At 39.7% G+C, this 19,852-nt stretch overlaps 1 protein-coding gene across 1 annotated transcript in view; it reads left to right on the forward strand.

Moving 5' to 3' along the window:
* The first annotated feature begins 6,284 nt into the window (after window positions 1-6,284).
* pmepa1 (prostate transmembrane protein, androgen induced 1) overlaps window positions 6,285-19,852 on the forward strand; it is a 35,110-nt gene continuing 21,542 nt past the window's right edge. The window contains 1 exon segment of the mRNA XM_032549673.1: window positions 6,285-7,134. Within this exon segment, the coding sequence (XP_032405564.1) occupies window positions 7,038-7,134 (97 nt within the window). The 5' untranslated portion in view covers window positions 6,285-7,037.

Here is a 19,852-nt window from a genome sequence, read left to right on the forward strand (position 1 = left end):
TCTTAGCCTTAAGAATATGCTACATCTTAGCAACTTGCTAAAGTTGCGTTTTTGCTCGTTGACATGCCGGCATCATCCTGTTTTCCTCAGTTTAGGATCTAACTCTGTGACAGACTAATATAAAAATATATCTACATAAAAACTGAACTTGGGAGTCAGAGTCCTTCAACGTTTAGACATACCCCTCCTCCAACACATTAAGCAATCAATTAAGTTTGTTTTGCACGTTTCAATAAAGTCTACCAATCTGAGAAACCAATAATAAATATTACATTGTGTTGATTGCCATCATCAAAATCATCAATGCGCATCAAATATGTTGGTCAATGTTCTATTTATTACGGTTCAAAAGCAACTCGAAACATTTGGGTTTTTAGTCTGGATTTAAAGGAACTCAGTGTTTCAGCTGTTTTGCAGTTTTCTGGACATTTGTTCCAGATTTGTGGTGAATAGAAGCTGAAAGCTGCTTTTCCATGTTTGGTTCTGGTTCTGGGGATGCAGAGCAGAACCAGGACCAGAAGACCTGAGAGGTCTGGAAGGTTGATCCAACAGCAGATCTTTCATGTATTGTGGTGCCAAGTCGTTCAGTAATTTGTAAACTACCAACAGTTTCAAACTGGAAAATCTTGCCAGAAAATCACAAAGTTATGAATGTTTGATTTTATTCCTAACATTGAAGCATACAAGATGCACTAATTACAAATGTCCTCTGGATTCATTTAGCTTGGGGCCTTGAATCAACTTAGCAATCTTTTCACAAATTAACCTAATTGAAGAGCTGTAATGTATCTAAAGCTGCTGTGCTTTTGGATCAGTTCTCTTATGTTTTTTTTATTTTTATCAATCATTAAAGCTAAAGATAAAATAATAGATGTTGCAATAACTGTTTCAGGTTTGGTTATAGAGTTACAGAATTGAGAAAAAAAAGAAGCTGTGTGTTGTTTTGTCTCTCGTACTCAACCTGACCCTCCTGGATTCCTTTTCATCTCCTCTCCAGCTTTGCTCTGCTTCTTTTTTTTTAATGCACATTGTACATTTTCAGGCATCTGAACAGACAGCGATAAATAGATACGCTCACTCTGAGAGCAAGTACTCAACCCAGTGATTCAGCCACTCCAGTCTTCAAAGGAAGGGTGTGATAAAGAGTGAAAGAAAGAGGCACACAAAGAATGACCACACCTGGGTGTCCGATCGGTGACTCAGCCCCTTCAGACGGTAAATTGACTCATAGCCAGCTCGATTATCTGTCTCAGCCTGCTGCCTGTGCTGAGGCCTTCCACCTACAACGCACACAAAGAGCTTTTCCCCTTGGGCTTGGACCACCTCACAATCAGCAATAGTTCTGCGGAAAAGGATTTACCCGCTGATTTCTTCTGTTTTTGTTTCTGACCATCAAACTAAGTTTAATTTTAGACAAACATAACCAGAGGATATACAATTCTCAAACAATAATTTTGTAAATGAGAAAAAAATAGCCATTAAAATCTTTGTAATAACTGGTGAAACCCTTGGTAGCAACAGTTGGCATTAAGTGTTTGTGATTAGGCTTTAAACATCACGTTTCCATTAGCCTTAAAATTGCACAACTTGAAATTATGAAAATAATTTTGCTGTTGAAAAAACGGATGTTTTCCAATAAAAAGTTTTTGTGTTAGGATGAGATGATTTCACTGCCATGACAAAGTAAATATATTTCGCAAGACTGCAATGGAAACACTTTTTCTGCATCACACGATTCACATGATCAACAACCTGATGTTACTACTGCCAGAAATGCTGAAGAAGACAACAGGAAGTAATCTTCTTTGTGGTTTGTAGTTTTTTTCATTTTGGACAACGTCCAGCTGGCTCCACCAGAGCTCTCACAGCATCGCACAGCTCATAAAAAGTTGTGTGTCATTCCAACTTGTTGAATTCATCGTTATTCTGGAAAATCGCGATTACGATTTCCCCAAAACCCTACATATGTAGCCACTCCCTAATAGACTTGTCTCTCCAGGTCTGAATAAGACGCTGAAGCCTCTTGAATATGGTAAAAATTTACAACACAATAATTAAACAAAAAACATTATATTGCAGAGGAAAAATGAAGAGAAGTAATGAAAGGTTGCAATTCAGACTAAAATCTTAGTCAGTTATATTTTCACCAGTCCGGTTTGTATAATTTTTTTTCTCCTCAATAAATAAAATAATCTTTCTTTCACCTTTTTATTTGTTTGTTTTCTGTCTTTAAAATTTTGATTATCTGAAACATCTATGAGTGACAGCTCACAAAAACAAGGATCGAAATACTTTTTCACAAAGGAGGTTTCAAATAAACATCCAGTATATCTCCTGAAACTATACTATTCTGCAAAAAATATCTTTCCAACTTATTCTACAGAGTAGTCATTATTTTGGGGAAAGTTTTTCAAACCCACTGGTAGTGCTTTAGCACAGACAAAACTCCCTGTATCTGCAAAACAACAACAGCAGATGATTTTGTCGTGTTTTAAAATCATTAGACGTGAGACGAAGCAGGCTGATCATTTAGCATTCTGGGAATAAGTATCGCTGAGAACCTGTCGTGTCATTACCCATCTCCACCCTTCTTTAGAAGGCTCAGTGAAGGCTTTATTTGTTAAACAGGTTTTAAAAAGCTCTGCGGCAGATCAAAAGAGGACAAGAAGCATCATGAAACTGACTTACAGGGTCTCCACTGGGAGATTAAAACTGACCCAAATGTCCATCGTAGTTTAGTGGAGCTCAAACCAGTCCTGACAGACAAAACCCAGGTTATTAGACTCAAGGACAAAAAGTCAATGATGTTTCCAACTTAACAATAAAACACTGTATTTTATATATCAAAGCAATCTTTTTAATTCATGTCATGCTTTGCTTACATATAGTAAAGGCATTTAGAAAGACACAAAAATATTTAAAGTGATATTAAAGCTAAATGTTTACCATGTTTTCCGGTGTATTGCTCTAAATTAGTAATCCCCTTTTAAACAAACACCTTACCTGGAGGTATTTACATTTTTAAATAATATACACCCAACACACTCCCAGAATCTATGATTTACACCCCAGTCATACTTATGAGCTTAATAACTAAAAGCCAAAACAAAATGTGCTCAGATTGCAGGAATGACGCGGGTGTCCACCAGAGGGCGGCAAAGACGACTTTTCATCCTCTCAAATTATTAAGTCGACTGGTTACCCATTATCATTTATTTACTTTATTTAGTTTTATAAGCGGACAATAGGATTTCATTCTTGCGGCGGTAATTATTGTCTAGTTTATTCTCTCAATGCACAACCATAACCTGTGTTTATATAACTTGAATTCTTCCAAAGTGATCTTTTTTTTTAATAATTAGTGTTTTTTAAAATCAGCCAATTTGCTCTAGAACTGCTGTAATCTCTTACGTGGTTTAATTTTTACTTGCATCATTAGTTGCAAAGCGTACACACCCATGGTATTTTCAGCCAACTGTAACACATAACAGGCCTGCTCCTTTTTTCCTCCACACAGCGAGCATTCAGTATTCGCACAGAGTATTTTTGGTGATTTTTTTTTTCTTTCTTTTTCTGTCTGCACAATTAAGGCTTTGGGGCATCCAGCTGGGCTGTAAAGCCACTTTAACATGCAGCTATAAACTCCAGCAGACCTAATTAGGAAGCTGAGTCAGATGAAACATACTGGTACAGTCTGGTCTCATTGGTCCCAGTAGCCTGTCAATCATAGAAGTGATCTAACGCTGTCTGGCTCTGTGGAAACAGCTGTAATATCTAAAACATCTGAAGTACATTTAGTATAAAGAATATCTCAAAGGTTGTTTGCAATTTGTGTAATTTCACCTGGACAATTAGTCATTTAACAAAATTTAGAAATTTATTGAAAGTGGGTTTTTTGTGCTAATAAACTTTGGTAAAACAAAAGGGTTAAAATTATGACTGTCTTCCAAAGAAAATGTCTTAACTAAGCTAGAGGAAATCTTACAGAATATCAGTGCATGCCTGGTAAAGAGTACCATTAGGTTTACACTGATGCATTATGGGAAGAAATGTTGAGGTGAAAACCCCATAAAACACAAGTCTGATGACGTAGATGTGAATCTGCAGCAGAAACTACTGCGTCACAAAGTAAAAACCTTGCATTTTAAACATTTCCTAAACTAAGCTGAAGTTTTTATATCTGAATTTGAAATAGCTGCAGTTTCAACACAAAATAAAAATAAAACAAAACAAAGAAAAATGCAGTTTTAATACTACAACAAACAACCTTTTGGTTTGTCTTTCTGCCTGCGCACAGTGACCATGGATAGCAATCAGTGGTTTTTCTAAGGCAAAGCTTTATGTGCCTGACTTTTAGGAGGAAGAAATAAAAGTAGTGGCAGACTAATGTATTTAGTCCTGAAAACCACTAAATGAGGATGAAATTGCTAAGAAAAATGACCTCAATTTCCTTTGGGACTTCCAGATCTAGACTGATAAACAGGCAATGGCTAACCAGCTAAACATTGCGGCGATGGTTTAATGGAAAAGACGGCAGTAAAGTCAGACATAACGATCCTTAGCAACAGCAGCATCAAGAAAGGAAATATGACTAGTTCCTAAAATACCAGGAAGAATTAGAACATTTGCAGAAAGTCATGGTGAAGAACTCAACGAACTGTTGGAAACATTTCTGAAGTTCTGGTCCTTTGCAGAAGATTGCAGGCTGCAGATCCATAATGCAAACATCTTGATCCCTCACATCCCACAGTTTCTCTTTGGAGTGCGATGAAGTGTCATGTCCAAAAAACCAGGCTGGCGTGATTTGAACTTTGTAACACGGTCAGAACCGCCCCAGTCACACCATTACACCCACACCAGCAATCTGAATCATTTTCATTTAATGTCAATTTTAAAAATATTGAAACATTTAATATGAATTGTAAGTAAAAATTGACTTTGAACTGTTGTACAAAATAGAATTTCTCTTAAAAAATACATATTACCACATTTATTTCCACTAAAAATGGTTTAATTTACACAGTTATACACACTGAAAACAGGTGATCTAACTTTAAAAAAATATTTTGTTACAAGTAATTAAACTAAGTTTATCCAAGTAAATACATTAAGTTGTCATATTAAACAAATGTAAATAAAGTAAGTGGTGGACTTAATTTGATTACATGTAACAATTTAGCTAATTTTTTTTTTTAGTTGGAGGTCCATTCTCTTTTTTCAGTGCATATTTACAGCGTTAGTAGTCAGCAACTTAAAAGACAGCTGCCCAATTTAAACCTCAGACATTTAGACATTAAACCTCAGACATTTAGACATTAAACCTCAGACATTTAGTTGTTGAAGTGAGATGGTTAGATTGTCAGAACTGTGCTCAGAAGGCCTTTGGAGTCTGGTTCGGGTTCAAAGAGGTCTCAAAAGAACTTGAAACGAGGGATTTCTACAAAGTGAAAAATAAGTGGAGGCCATTCAAAACAACCACCATGATGCTCAGGGCTGGTCATCCAAGCAGGTTCACCCTGTAAGCAGATGGCAAGATGCTAAAAGAAGTATTCAAAGAACTAAATCGTCCCCAGAAGTTGTTGCTGTTGTTGAGCTGAACTCAACAGAAGTGAGACTATTAGGTTTCTGTGGCTTTCTTTCCAGATAGAAATTTTTTGCTTTCATAAGCTAAACAAGGCTTGATTTTTGCCATTTACCTTCACCTGAATCATTTTGACATTAATAATGTGCATATTAATAAATAGACAACGATGTGTGATCATTTTTAATAAAAAGCTGAATATTTATGTCAGGATCTGTGTTTTCTGTGTTCATTTAGAGTGTTTTGTGTCCTTGAGTCTCTTCGTTGTCCTGTCCTCCCCTTGATTGTTCCCAGGTGTGTCTCGTTCTGTGATTACCCTCCCGTGTATTTAACTCCACCTGTGTTCCTTGTTCCTCGTCGGGTCCTCGTCAATGTCCAGCCTAGTCGTCGTCAGTATTTCCATGTGCCTGCTGTTCGTTGTTTTGCCTGGTTTTCATCATTAAATCATCATAATTCATCATACCTGGGTCCGCTGCCTCTGCCTCACCACCTCACACCCGCACTTCATGACAATTTATTGGCATATTTTTCACCCTCCACGGCATCTTGCCACACCTGAATAGACTATGATGTCCGAAACAGATTTTACAAAATTCAAATATAACGTTTTAGCACATTTGATTGTGTTACATAACTTTGAATCAAAGTTAAAGAATGAACTGTGATTACAGTTGAATAGCTAAAGCATCAATTATCAGTTGCTGAACATTAGTTTGGTCTAATATCAGCATTGCACCAAGTCTTTGCGTCTTATAATTAAAATAATACAGAAATGAAATAATCTGGAAGGATGTGTGATCCCTACGGCGGTTGGAGGGAAGCGAGGCGACAAAGAAATAAATCTTCGACTTGTCTTTCCCTGTCAGTTTCTCACTGTGGAATTTATGATGCACCAACAAGGACAGTGGAAATTGGACGTGAGAGACAGACGGACAGAGAAAGAGAGAAAAATAGACGGAGAGGAGGGAGGGAGAGACAGAAATCCCCAGAGACGAGAGAGGGGGAGGAGGAGAGAGACGCAGCCAGAACCAGACATGAGTCCCTCGGTGGTTTAGTCGCCGGTCGCTCGGCGGAACTCACGGATTCGCTGATTTCATTTCCAGCGGACAATGAAACTAACTCAAGTAGATTTGAACAACGTCTAGCGGGGGAGCAGACACTTCCATAGCCCGCCGAAAGACTGACACATTCAAATCGATAGATAGTTAGATTTCGGAGGAAGAGGAGGAGAAAGCAGAGAGGGGAGGAGGAGAGAACCGAGACGGAGGGAGGACGGACGGACCGGAGAGGAAGGAGAGGAGAGGAGTCTGGAGAGAGCGCAGAGACAAGAGGAGACATTTCAGGGGGTCATTTAGTCTTATTTTGGGTCTCCTCTCCTTCTTCCAGCCTCCTCCACCCCCTGCTTTTAATTTCTTCATCTCTTGGAGCATTTATGTCTGCTTTTGGGAGGCGTTAGATGTTGAACTTGATGGGTGTTTTAAACGCCACCGCCCCCAATGTCTCCTGTACTTGCAACTGTAAGCCCTACACCTCCATCCAGAACATGGAAATCAGTAAGTAACATTTATTATACTTTTTTCTAAATCTGCTGACTCCTTTTGTTTTCAGCTGTGTTTGATGACTGTGATGATGAATATATGACTTTTGGCTCTGTTTGAAACACCCCATTCATTCTCAGGTTACCCTGACTTACGTTTCCTTTAGAAATACGCGAAATTCACTTTCGCCTTTGAATTTACTCCTGTAATATTTTCAGTTTATTTTACCTTTTAACGACTTCCTGTCAACTTTACTTTTAGCGCTGCTCATAAAAACTGCAAGGAATCATTAAAAGCTCCTCTAATGAACCATTTTCCCTGCAGATGGTTCATAAGGGTTGATTTTGAACTTGAACTAACGTCGCAAGCTTCCTATCATGTCTGCAGAGGCAAACCGATAATAAAAGGAAGCAGAAAAGATTGCAGTCTGCCTTTTCTCTCTCTTAATGGTCAGGATATGAGATGAAGCTTGTCGAAACTCTCATAATTTCGCCTTTGAGGACGCTGGAAGTGGAAAAATAAAAACAGAGGAAAAGGTGTGTTTTCCCGGTGGAAAAGAAGAAGAAGAGGAGGGTGTTTGAAGTTTGCTCGTCGCTTCGTCATTCCGGTGAAGCCAGACGTCTGTCTAGCCGTCTGCCTGCGCGTGCACGCGCGCGCGCCGTTATGTGTGTGGTCGTATCCGGGAAATCCCTGCGTGTGTGTGTTTTCGTGTGTTTACATCTGTGAGATTTTTGTTTGTTTCTTTTTGTTTGAAGCGGTAAGATACTGTGACCCTCCGTTGGGGTCCATTCCCCACTGCTGGCTGTGAATTCACTTGTGATACTTTGAGCTATGTTGTAGATGAAAAGACGGATGTGTGTGTGCGCGTGCGTGTGTGTGTGTGGGGGTGTGTGTGTGGGGGTGTGTGTGTGTTTCTATGTTAGTGAGTCCACCTGAGGTCACCAACAGTTCTGACTCAGACTCGGTTCAGCTCTGTGGACACAAAAGCAGAATAATATACTGAAATATTATTCAGTAATATTTCACTGAATAATAACATAATAACTTGTTTGGTCTGGAACTGAGTAACATCTCTGCTGATTTATAGTTTTGTCTGCAGCAACGGGCTCTTGTTTTCTTTTCCTTAGCCTCCTTTTCTACATTTTAAACTCATATTATGGTACGTACCTCAAGGCAAACAAAGAAACATGATCCTCAAAATGTTTCTGCAGCTTTTAAAGAAAAATAATAATACAAAGTCACAAAAGTGAGGATGGGGATTTTTGCAGATTAATCTTCTTACAGTCTGAACAGCTGAGTTATGGACTTACTGTTTCAGGTCCAAATTCTTGCAATGGAAAGTAGAACTGAAGCAGTTTTTTATTTTATAATCTGGATGGTTGATATATATATATATATATAAAAAAAAAAAAAAAATTCCCTTCTCACCCACCGCGGGTGGTTCTTATCCTCTGAGCTCGGGTCCTCTACCAGAGGCCTGGGAGCTTGAGGGTTCTGCGCAGTATCTTGGCTGTGCCAAGGATTGCACATTTCTGGACTGAGATGTCTGATGTTGTTCCTGGGATCTGTTGTAGCCATTGGTCCAGTTTGGGGGTGACTGCCCCGAGGGCCCCGATGACCACAGGCACCACTGTGGTCTTCACCTTCCAGGCCCTCTCCAGTTCCTCCCTGAGGCCCTGGTATTTCTCTAGTTTCTCGTGCTCCTTTTTCCTGATGTTGTAGTCGCTTGGTATTGCTACATCTATCACAACGGCTTTCCTCTGTTGTTTGTCCACTACGACAATGTCTGGTTGGTTCGCCATTACCATTTTGTCTGTCTGGATCTGGAAGTCCCACAGGATCTTAGCTCTGGCGTTCTCCGCCACCTTTGGGGGTGTTTCCCACTTTGATCTCGGGGTTTCCAGTCCATATTCTGCACAGATGTTTCTGTACACTATGCCTGTAACTTGGTTATGTCGTTCCATGTACGCTTTCCCTGCCAGTATCTTGCACCCTGCTGTTATGTGCTGGACTGTCTCAGGGGCCTCCTTGCACAACCTACACCTTGGGTCTTGTCTGGTGTGGTATATCTGGGCCTCTATTGCTCTGGTGTTTAGGGCCTGTTCCTGGGCGGCCAGGATGAGGGCCTCTGTGCTGTCCTTGAGTCCAGCTTTTTCCAGCCATTGGTAGGATTTACTGATATCAGCCACTTGGGTTATTTGCTGGTGGTACATCCCATGTAGGGGCTTGTCCTGCCATGATGGTATCTCTGGCACCTCAACCTCCGTTCCCTGTTGTCTGAGATATTCACTGAACACATTGTCTGTTGGGGCTTTGTCCCTGATGTATTTATGGATCTTAGTTGTTTCGTCCTGGACTGTGGTTCTCACACTCACTAGTCCTCTGCCTCCTTCCTTGCGGCTCGTGTACAGTCTCAGGGTGCTGGATTTGGGATGGAATCCTCCATGCATTGTTAGTAGTTTTCTAGTCTTAATATCAGTGGCTTTTATCTCCTCCTTTGGCCAGCTAATTATTCCAGCAGGGTATCTGATTACTGGCAGGGCATAGCTGTTTATTGCTCGGATTTTGTTCTTGCCATTGAGCTGGCTTCTCAGGACTTGCCTTATTCGTTGGAGGTATTTAGCTGTGGCTCCTTTCCTTGTGACCTCATCGAGGTTGCCATTTGCTTGTGGTATACCTAGGTACTTGTAACTGTCCTCTATGTCTGCTATTGTTCCTTCTGGGAGTGAGACCCCTTCTGTGCGGATGACCTTCCCCCTCTTTGTGATCAGCCGACCACACTTCTCTAGTCCGAATGACATCCCAATGTCCGTGCTGTAGATCCTGGTGGTGTGGATCAGTGAGTCGATGTCTCGCTCACTCTTGGCATACAGCTTGATGTCATCCATGTAGAGAAGGTGGCTGATGTTGGCCCCATTTTTGAGTCGGTATCCGTAGCCAGTCTTGTTGATAATTTGGCTGAGGGGGTTCAGGCCTATGCAGAACAGTAGCGGGGACAGAGCATCTCCTTGGTATATGCCACATTTGATGGACACTTGTGCAAGTGGTTTGCAGTTGGCTTCAAGGGTGGTTTTCCACAGCTTCATCGAGTTTGCAATGAAGGCTCTCAGAGTCCTGTTGATGTTATACATCTCTAAGCATTCAATTATCCAAGTATGCGGCATTGAGTCATAGGCTTTCTTGTAATCAATCCAAGCCATGCACAGGTTGGTGTGTCGGGTTTTGCAGTCTCGGGCAACTGTGCGGTCTACGAGGAGTTGGTGTTTGGCTCCTCGTGCTGGCTGGATAGCTCAATAGATAAGGCATCAGTATATCACCCGAGAGGGCAGGGTTCGAATCCAGTCTGGGTCCTTAGGCAAGACCCTTCAAGCTACTGCCTACCTCATACCATGAGAGACACAAAAATGCATAACATGCCGGCTCAGACGTCGCCCGGCCAAACAAGGTCTGCGTCAGGTGTTGGGGGACCAGAGCACCTTGATGACAAATGGGCTACTGGAACAAGACGGAAATGGGCGAGAGATGAAAATGTGGATCTGTTGGAATGCTACTACTCAAGTAACCCTAATCAGAGAGGTTACATGCAAAGACTGGTGAAGGAATGGTTACTTCGACATCCCCAGTCAACACTAAGCGCTAAACAACTAGTAGCTCAGTGTTCCAACATCCGCAAACGGCAACTGCTATCACAACTTGAGATTGACGAGATACAACACAAATGCTACGGCAAAAAGGAGGAACCTGGATGTCAGAACTGTGGGGACTTAACTACAAGTCCCCACCCAGTCAGGGGATACACGGCCCCATTGAGCGAATCAGACCTGAGAGAGAAAATCATGACCCGAATGACAACCAGACCTCCTCGGCGACCTATATATATATATATATATATATATATATATATGACTGCAGTCATTTATTATTTGAAGTTTTCCTGTTTTTCTTGCAGTCATATGATGCCAAATAACTCGATGAAGCATGCTGTCAGTTTTAACAAACCTACTTTTAAAATTGCTGTTCATTTCACCTGCAGTCTGTTTAGAAGCTTCTGGATTGGTTGAAGGTATATTTAAGTTTTTTTTATAAGACTTTCCACTTTGAAAATGGGAAGGAAAGACATTTCAGACACTGTGAGTAATGGGTTTAGCCAATCATGTGTGAGAAGGGTTCATGCTGGTGTCATCCGTCATTTATTTCTCATGCAGTCTGTCTGACAGGACATTAGTCCCAAGTGGGTGCTTGCTGAATTTTGGCATACTGGCTAAAATACAAAATGATTAGGCTGCGTTCCCATTTCAGGATGGAAATGTGTGCAGAATCAAGTCTTTCTGACACAAGATGTTGTCATTGGGCTCCCTGGTTTATTGGGCAATATGTTCAAAATAACAAGTAATTTGAGTGATCTGAAAGGAAACTGTAACTTTAATTTTGCTTCCAAAGACATTAAATTGGTGGTATTTCTGGGTTGTTTGAGACCCGTCCCTTGAGCGTTTTGAAGGTTTTGGAGTTGCTGTTTTTTGCAGGCATGGTTATCACAGACAAAAGAGACAACCAAGCAACTTGTGATTAAATGCCTTGCCCAGCGGCACGTCGAATTGAGGCAGCAGGAAGCTACAGTGGATTCCTGGTAATCGCTAATAATCCACACAACTGCCTCTTTTAAATGTTCAAATATCAAATATACCTTCATGTGCATTTACGTGCTCAGTGTAAACCATCTTAACATAACTGCAGAACTACTGGCCAACTACTAACCACTTCAAGTAGCTTCCAAAGCTGCATTGTCTTTTGAATATTTTAGATCCAAAATGCGAATGGGGGGATTTCCTGCAAATAATTTCTAGTCACATTTCACAGAAAATCAGCTGATAGGTGAATTCACAAATAGTGAGCCATGAATAATAGTCTTCCCTCTGAGCCGGCTGCGTGAAAATACAAAATAAGTTAAAGGTTGAATCCTCACACTTCACCTGAAGTGAGACTGTTTGGGCATTTCTTTGGTGTGGCCTGCTTTAGACAATATCTGAATGTTTGCATGTTGTTTTGTAGTACTAAAGAAAAATATATGCACATGCAGAGAGGCCTGTCACTATAAGCAATAAATCAATTAATCACATAATAAATTAAAATGAGCTTAATAATTTCCAGTTGGTATAGTTGTTAAAGAGACACTAAACTTTAATATTGTTGAAAAACACTGCAAACATTTGACATCCAGTACAAAGTAGTTAGTTTGCACTGCCTGCCACTTTTGCCTGTTTTCCCTGCCCAAGCTGAATAATTAATATTTTAATATTTTCATTATCCATTTTAGTTAGAATTGTTTTGTTTTTTATTCTGGATATTTCAAATATTTTCCAGTTCCATTGTTAAACATTCTTTAGAACTCAAGTTTTTTTTGTTTTGTTTTGAGTATGAATACCTGGATTAATATATCATTGTCAACATTATATTAGTTGAAAAAGGTCTCAAAATGACAATATTATTGCTTACTGCAATAATTTCTCAGGGCGATTTATCGTCCAGCAAAATTTGTTATGTTGACAGGCCTACAGGGCACATCCTCTCCTCAACGAGGCTTTGGATCATCTGGTTGTACGCAGTGGACTGTGACATCGATAGAGTGACAGTTTGATACGAATACATGAACAATTATGCGTCTGTGTGTAGCACTTTGGAAGTAAATGCTCACGCTTCCTGCTACTTCAGTTTGTAAACTGTTGTGCAGATTTCTGCCCACCCTAGCTTGAAGCTGTAGATTATGTTTTCAGTTTTGTGAACCTCATAATCTCCCCCCCTCCTGCTGCTTGGATCTCATGTGAAAGAATTTTAAAAAGCACACATTTTGTTTCATGCTCATCCAAGCTGTCTAACTGTGAGTCACGTAAGATTTTCTACGTGCAAAATGAAAAGGATGTATACTTCACAAACACAAAGACTTTGGACTAAAGCTGCATCAGAGTGTATCTATTTCAATCTTGTATCAGATTGCTGCCTGGACTTGCAACAGTAAGACGAGATAAGAATGCAGATAGACACAAACACGCAATTCCTCTGTCTGAAAACAGACGTGATGTTTAGTCTGGAGGACAGAAGGAGGGAAACGGATAAACCAAAGAAGGAGAGCAGAGCAGGCTGGAGAAGCGTGAGGGAGAAATGCGTCCTAACTTTGGAAAGAACGAACCGGGTAAAAAAGAGAGAGACTGAGGAGCCGAAAGAGACATTCTGCTGAGCTGAAAATCGTGTAGGAGTTGACAGACTGAAACTAATGATGCACTGGCCTTTATTATAAAAACAAGATTATTTTTAAGCCGCTGCAGATGTACTGGGCAGCATGAACTGGAGTGTGACAGGAGAGATGAAAGACACAGCAGAGCAAGTAAAACACAGGCTAATCCACATTTTACACATGAGATGTGGCGATCAAAGCAGGGACAGGATAGAAACAGGAGGGGCTTCCTAAAAGTCTGACCCGAGAAGATCTTGAAAACAGATCTGGAAGAAAGCTCCCATCTGAGAACAAACATGTGATCCAACGTGTTGTTTAAAATGTCTTAAAGGCTCAATCCTTCCATCTTAAGGAAGTTACTCAGAAATATACATGATAAATGAGAAATTTAGTGTCTATTTTTGAGGGACAAGCACACTAATCTCAGCTGCTTTTAACCACTCTGCTAATGTCTATCGCTGGTCCCACTGGTCCCAGATCCAGCAATGCTTTTAAGAACCTGATATAACCAAAGCAAGTGCTATGTTCGCATTGACATCTGACAATCCTCTCTACAAGGGATGCTTGTACATAGGAAGGCACATATTTGGGGAATTTTAGGGTATTTTCTTTGTGTTTTGCAGACTACATAGTTCAGTTGGAGTTGATATGGGCAAATGCAACACACCACACACTGACAGATTTACTCATGAACATTTAGATGGTGAATTCAGGGTAAACAAACATGGCCGACAAGGAAGAAGCCATGGCGATAGTTTGTGGACTATCTTTAGTAGAGAAAAAACACGTCCACTGGACATTTTAGTCCGTCATGGCAGTTTTGTCTTCTATATTTTGGATTTCTCTCTGTGTTTCCTGTCAGCTCGCTTTCTGATTGGCTGCACATGTCACATTCAATAGTCTGCATGCTTGTTTGTCCTTGAGGAAAACTCCAACATGCCAAAGCAATCTAATAGAGACACACCGATTATAGTTTTCCGACTCATCGCGGATTACCAGTCTTTAAAAAGCCTGACCTGTCGATTCTAATTTTGACCCGTACCGATTTTTTTTGTCTGAAATGTTGTTCGTTATGCTTTATGCACAAAACCCGATCAACAGAGAACTCCAACAGCACAGACATATCACTAAGCACATGAAAATTAAAATCATTATCATCTCGAGAAAATGTGGTGAAACCTGTTGTAGTATTTACCCGACAACTTATACTGTACGAGTTCAACAGTCAACATGTGAATAAAGTTAGCCGTTCTGATGGATAACATGTGTTCTTCAGGAATGAGTGCAGCATTCCCAAAGCGGCTTATCACTTTTACCCCTCCTCACTCCGATATAAACGCCAGCTGAAGTGAATGTGTGCAGATGAGCGACAAGGAAGAAACACAGGTGGCCAAATGAAAACGATATTATCCTGGAATCTAAAAGCAAACCAGCCAGTTTTATGATTTCAGATGACAGTGAGTGCTGGCATAGTTCAGTTCTTACTCACTTTGTGCAAATGTTATGAGTCAACGGGTTCAACTTTTGAGTTCAGGAGTAAATGGCCAGGTGCTGGAGAGGAAATGTTAGAAAACTTCAGAAAATCTGGAGAACTGTTGACAAAGATCACATGGAAGAAAAATATGAAAGCAGTTGTTAAGTGAAACTATAGATTCAGTCCTAAAGCAGAGCATTCCAACTGCTGTATATCCAACACCTGGATTTAAAAGCATTTAAACTCCCTAAACTTCCAGAGGAGCTGCAGAGCCCTTGACTCACTGCACACTATCATTAGCTGTCTAACTTTCCTCCTTCATTTGGATCGCTTAGGTTGTAAGACATCTGTTCCAAGCGGCAGACATGGCGAGTCAAAGCACATGACCTCAGCATTACTCACAGGCTGGCCATGTGTCTGTGCAGTGAAGTCATTGATGTTATCAGCTCTGAAGAATCATTTCCTACAAGTAGCTCCGTCTCCCAGTACATTTGTCTCTGCATGTCCTAAAATCAACACATCCGCAGCCCGGCTGCACAGCCAACGTAAATGTTATCCATATCATGTGTTTGAGTGAGTGTGGGTTCAGCTGCAGGGTAGAGGGATTTATTTTGGTTATCGAATTTGAGGAAAGAGAGTCATAACGTCGCAGAGTGGAGCGGCGGGTTGCTGGCGTGTTGATGACAGGAAGGCTGCAATGAATAAAGATTTATGTTCAACTCCTTCACCTCAGCTTATATCACGTTACTAAAACATTTTTAGGCTTCCTCTCCAAACTTCAGCCTATACCTAATTTATATGTAACATGAACATGTAACATATGAAACCTTGCATGCGTGCAGCCTTTACACTAAAAAAACACAACATTTTGCCAAGTATTCTTGGTCTAGTTTCTAGTTTAAATATCGATAACACTTGGAATAAGACAGAACTAACTTAAAAGTAACTTTTTAGCAAGATAAGGGAGCTTGTTTTAGGTAGATAATTCCTTAATATTGATAAAAATGGTATCAGTTCCACTGGCAGGTTAACTTATAACATGGGAAAAATAATGTTATTATCAATATTAAGGAATAATTAACCAAAAATAACCAAATAAGCTTCTGCTTGTAAGTTAGTTTTGACTTAATTCAAGCATACTAAGATATGTGCACAAAAATACTTGGCAATTGTCATTTGTGTTTTTGCAGTGTAACTGTGACTAAATGGGAATTCTGGTTACATATAAGCAAGTAAATACATGAATGGACTTTAGTTTATGGAAATACTAGACTGATGTAATATTTCAAACATAGTGTATGCTTCCTTTAAGTAAAAAAATGCAATAAGAGGTCTGCATTTCTTATTGCATTATAGACTGCAGTTATTTTTATTAACTTTAATGCATCTACACATGAAACAAGATGTATCTTTTTAAAAGCACAGATGTTTTTAAATGAATTTGACAAGGTAAATCTGCCATACAGAATATATAAATGATAGTTAGAAAAACTGCTTGCATTTACAGTACAATGATAATGTTGACATCAATATGTTTTATATAATTTAGTGCAAATCATGTGGAAATGAAAAATTAAAGCTGAACAGAATAAAACACCCTGGAGACCAAGACGAACATACCACAACTGACCTTTTGGTCGCTACGTTTGATAAAATTTAAAGTCACTTCACTCATCTCTCAACAGATTCAATATTTCACCTTATTAATTCTGTGTTCCTAACTTCTGTTTGGATCCGTTGACCTCCTGACCTCTGATCAAACAAAAATAACTCAAAAAAACCTAAGATATTATTACTGAAGTAAACCCTATATCTGTGCAGTAGAAATTGGATATCTTAGCCTTGATTATTTTTAATAATCCTCTGTGAAAGATAGCATGAGAAGATGCATATAATGTTTCAAAGTAATTGTAATAGATGTTCTTTCTTGTGCCGCAGGAACAAAGTAAGCATATTAAGACAAACTTGTTGGAATTTATTCATCCAGATTCGAATGCATCCTTTATTATTGGAGATTGACATTCAAAAATCTTTTGTAGATTTTACTTTCTAAACCTTTTATCTTTGTTTTGTCTCTCACGACATCACAGAATGACTGTGAAGCTTCGTTTGCCAGGAGACACTTTAAAAATGGACAGCTTTCACTTCTCCAAAAGGAGCTGCTGTGGCATTTGACCGTCTTTATTCGTCAATTGTTGCTGTGTGATTCCGTTTGTCATGAGTCCCCCTCCACATCCTGTCTGAGTTGCAGCTACCATGTGACAGAGATGATGCTTCTTCATTCCTATGCTGGCACTCCATTTGTATTGCAAAACTTGATGCAACTGGCTTGTAATTCCGCCACTGCAACTTTGATTGTCACACAGAGGGGATCTTTTCGCTGATATAATCACAATGTTGTCATTTTACTTAAACAAAGTGCTTAAAGAAAAACAGAACAGTAAGAAGTATTTACCCGTAAGTAAGAAGTTGATTTTATCAGTTTTTGGGATGATATGTCTTGTCTCCTTATAATTCTAATGGTATGACCTTTGGGTTTAGATAAATCCTGTTGGAAACTATGATTTAAATGTTTTAACGTTAATATTTGTCAAACGACCAACAAATTCTGGGTGCTCCTTTTTCCGCTTTTCTGACTTTACTTCCCATTGATTTCTCTTTCTGCTCTTCTGTCTTTTTTGCTGGAACTCAGTGAATCATGGAAATTAAATCATCGAGTCTGCTCTGGCGGCTCTCCTGGACTTATTATGCAAACTTTACTGTCTGGCTTTCTCATGCGCTGTGTGAGAGCAAGCAGGCACATGTGTTAGTTTCTCCTGTGAGTGCAGAAGACAGTATCAGACCGTTTGATGCTGCATTTCCGCAGTCTTTGCAGGAAAGAATAGACAATAATTTAGTTTTGTTTCCTGAAACTTGCATAGATCAAATTCTCCCTTTTGTTTTGTTTTTTTTCTTATGCTGTGAATGACATCTGGCATCATCCCAGAGATTAATTTAATCCTTGAGGACGATAAGAAGGCTGTAATTTGTCTCTGAAGAAGTAATGTGTCTGCAGAAAGTCAGCCAGGCTTCTAATTGTTTTTGATCTCCAGCTGTGAATAAAACTTGACTCTGGAATATTCTCATTCTCTTCAGCCGCTGGGGTAGCTGTGTTCAGTGCCTTGCTTGAAGGCATATAAGCAGCAGTTTTTTCCCATTGCGGAAAACTGAGTCCTGATGACTCTCATCCTGCTTCTTTTCCTGTTCTGGCTTTCTCGTTTCCTGGCTTCCTAAATTCTTTCCTTTCCTATCCACCTCTTTATCTCATCAGATCCACACTGGCAAGTGCTGACGGACCAGTTCATTAGCTGAGTCAATGTTTGTCTCAATAAAATAGAAGTGCCTTAAACTATTGATTAATGCTTTCAAATTAGATAACCAAACATGGATAAAACTGTTTAGTTATGCTTTTATTTAAGGTGTGTTAATTTTGATTAATTAATTACATAGATTTACAAGTGGTAATTTTTTTTACAGAATATTTTTTTCTATACCAAAAAATCTAGACCCGGAACTTTTGAATTTTGTTTCTGGAACACCTTTAAATCTGACGCACAGGCGACATCTACAAACAACAGTGATGGACGACTAAGCCTCTTCTCTTCTGGCTTAAAAATTATCTGATTGGACGCTGGAAAACATTATTGTTGTGCTAAGAGGAGTTAGCTTATCATCAACGCTATCCAATTAGCTCAGTGCTAAAATGTTGCAGCAGCAGAAATGTTCCCAGTGCTAATGTTAGCATCACTTAAAAAGAAATACTTGAATGCTGAAGTGGTATTGTTAAAAGTCCGTCTGTTCTCACACACACACACACACACACACACACACTCACATACAAAACATCAATAAACTTCTGAGCTGCACCGTTGGAGTCGCCCTATTCCTTCTGACCGAGGAAGATTCGATTAATGAGAGATCTGGATTAAGCGCCTGTTAGACTCACACAGGCTTCTACAGCTATAATAGCACTTTGAACCATTCTGATAGTTGAAGAACCTAAATAACAGAATAAAAACAAAAAATATTTTTTGGTTTAGTTCATATGTCTATTTAGTTAATAATTTTGCAGCAAAAAGTATTTTTGGAATTGAAAATATTGCTCAATTTGTCGATGAATGGTGTTTGGTTAAAATGCTTTTAGCTGTGATTAATTAATTGTAAATTCTGCAACTTTTAATGCAATATGAGGGGTCCAACACAAAACTGAGTCATTGATAGATTAATCTACACTGTCTTTAATCTGTAATTTCTTTCCTTCCTTTCTATGTTACTTGGTTTTGTTTTCTGTTGGCTGCTTCACCCAGCCTATCGACTCTTCATTGTTTCTCAGTCTAGACGCTAAAAAACACACAGAACCCCCAAAAAGTCATCAGGACGTTCTTATCATGCATATATGTAGATGCATGCAGCATGTGCGTGCAGGGGTCAAGTTCATTGGCACTATTTTCAGATGGTAGGGGGTGTATGTGCGTTTTCGCCCCCTCATATCTGATCTGCATACGAGACAGCACTCAGCTGAGGCCCTTTCACTCCGCCGGACCGGCAGCATCCCATTAATTAGTCTGAAATCAGAGCCAGCCCTATATGTCTGCGTCGCAGAGTAAATAAATCCACACAGAGGCTGTCTGAGGAGCAAGAGGCTTGCTCTATAAATAAGGGCAATGTCTGTCAGACTGTCATGTGGCAACGTGGAAAAGATTGTCTCTTGTTTCACATTAATTAGTCTGAGAAGAGGGAAAAAAAACGGGAAGCAACTGTCTGCTTTTCTAAATGCGTCTGTTTGTGTTGGTAAAATTACAGCATCCTCCGCTAATTAATCTGGCGCTGACGAACTCGCCATAAGATTGTCTGGTGCACAAAATGCTCATGCTAACGTCTGATTATGTTTGAAGAAGAAATTACAGTGTCTGTAGCTTTTGTTGGTTAGTCTGAAGAGGCGTTATTTGTCTGCCGCGTTTCCTCAGAGCACGTCTTTAATCTAAGGATGT

The sequence above is a fragment of the Xiphophorus hellerii genome, chromosome 20 (genome assembly GCF_003331165.1).
Source record: "Xiphophorus hellerii strain 12219 chromosome 20, Xiphophorus_hellerii-4.1, whole genome shotgun sequence".
Lineage (NCBI taxonomy): Eukaryota > Metazoa > Chordata > Actinopteri > Cyprinodontiformes > Poeciliidae > Xiphophorus > Xiphophorus hellerii.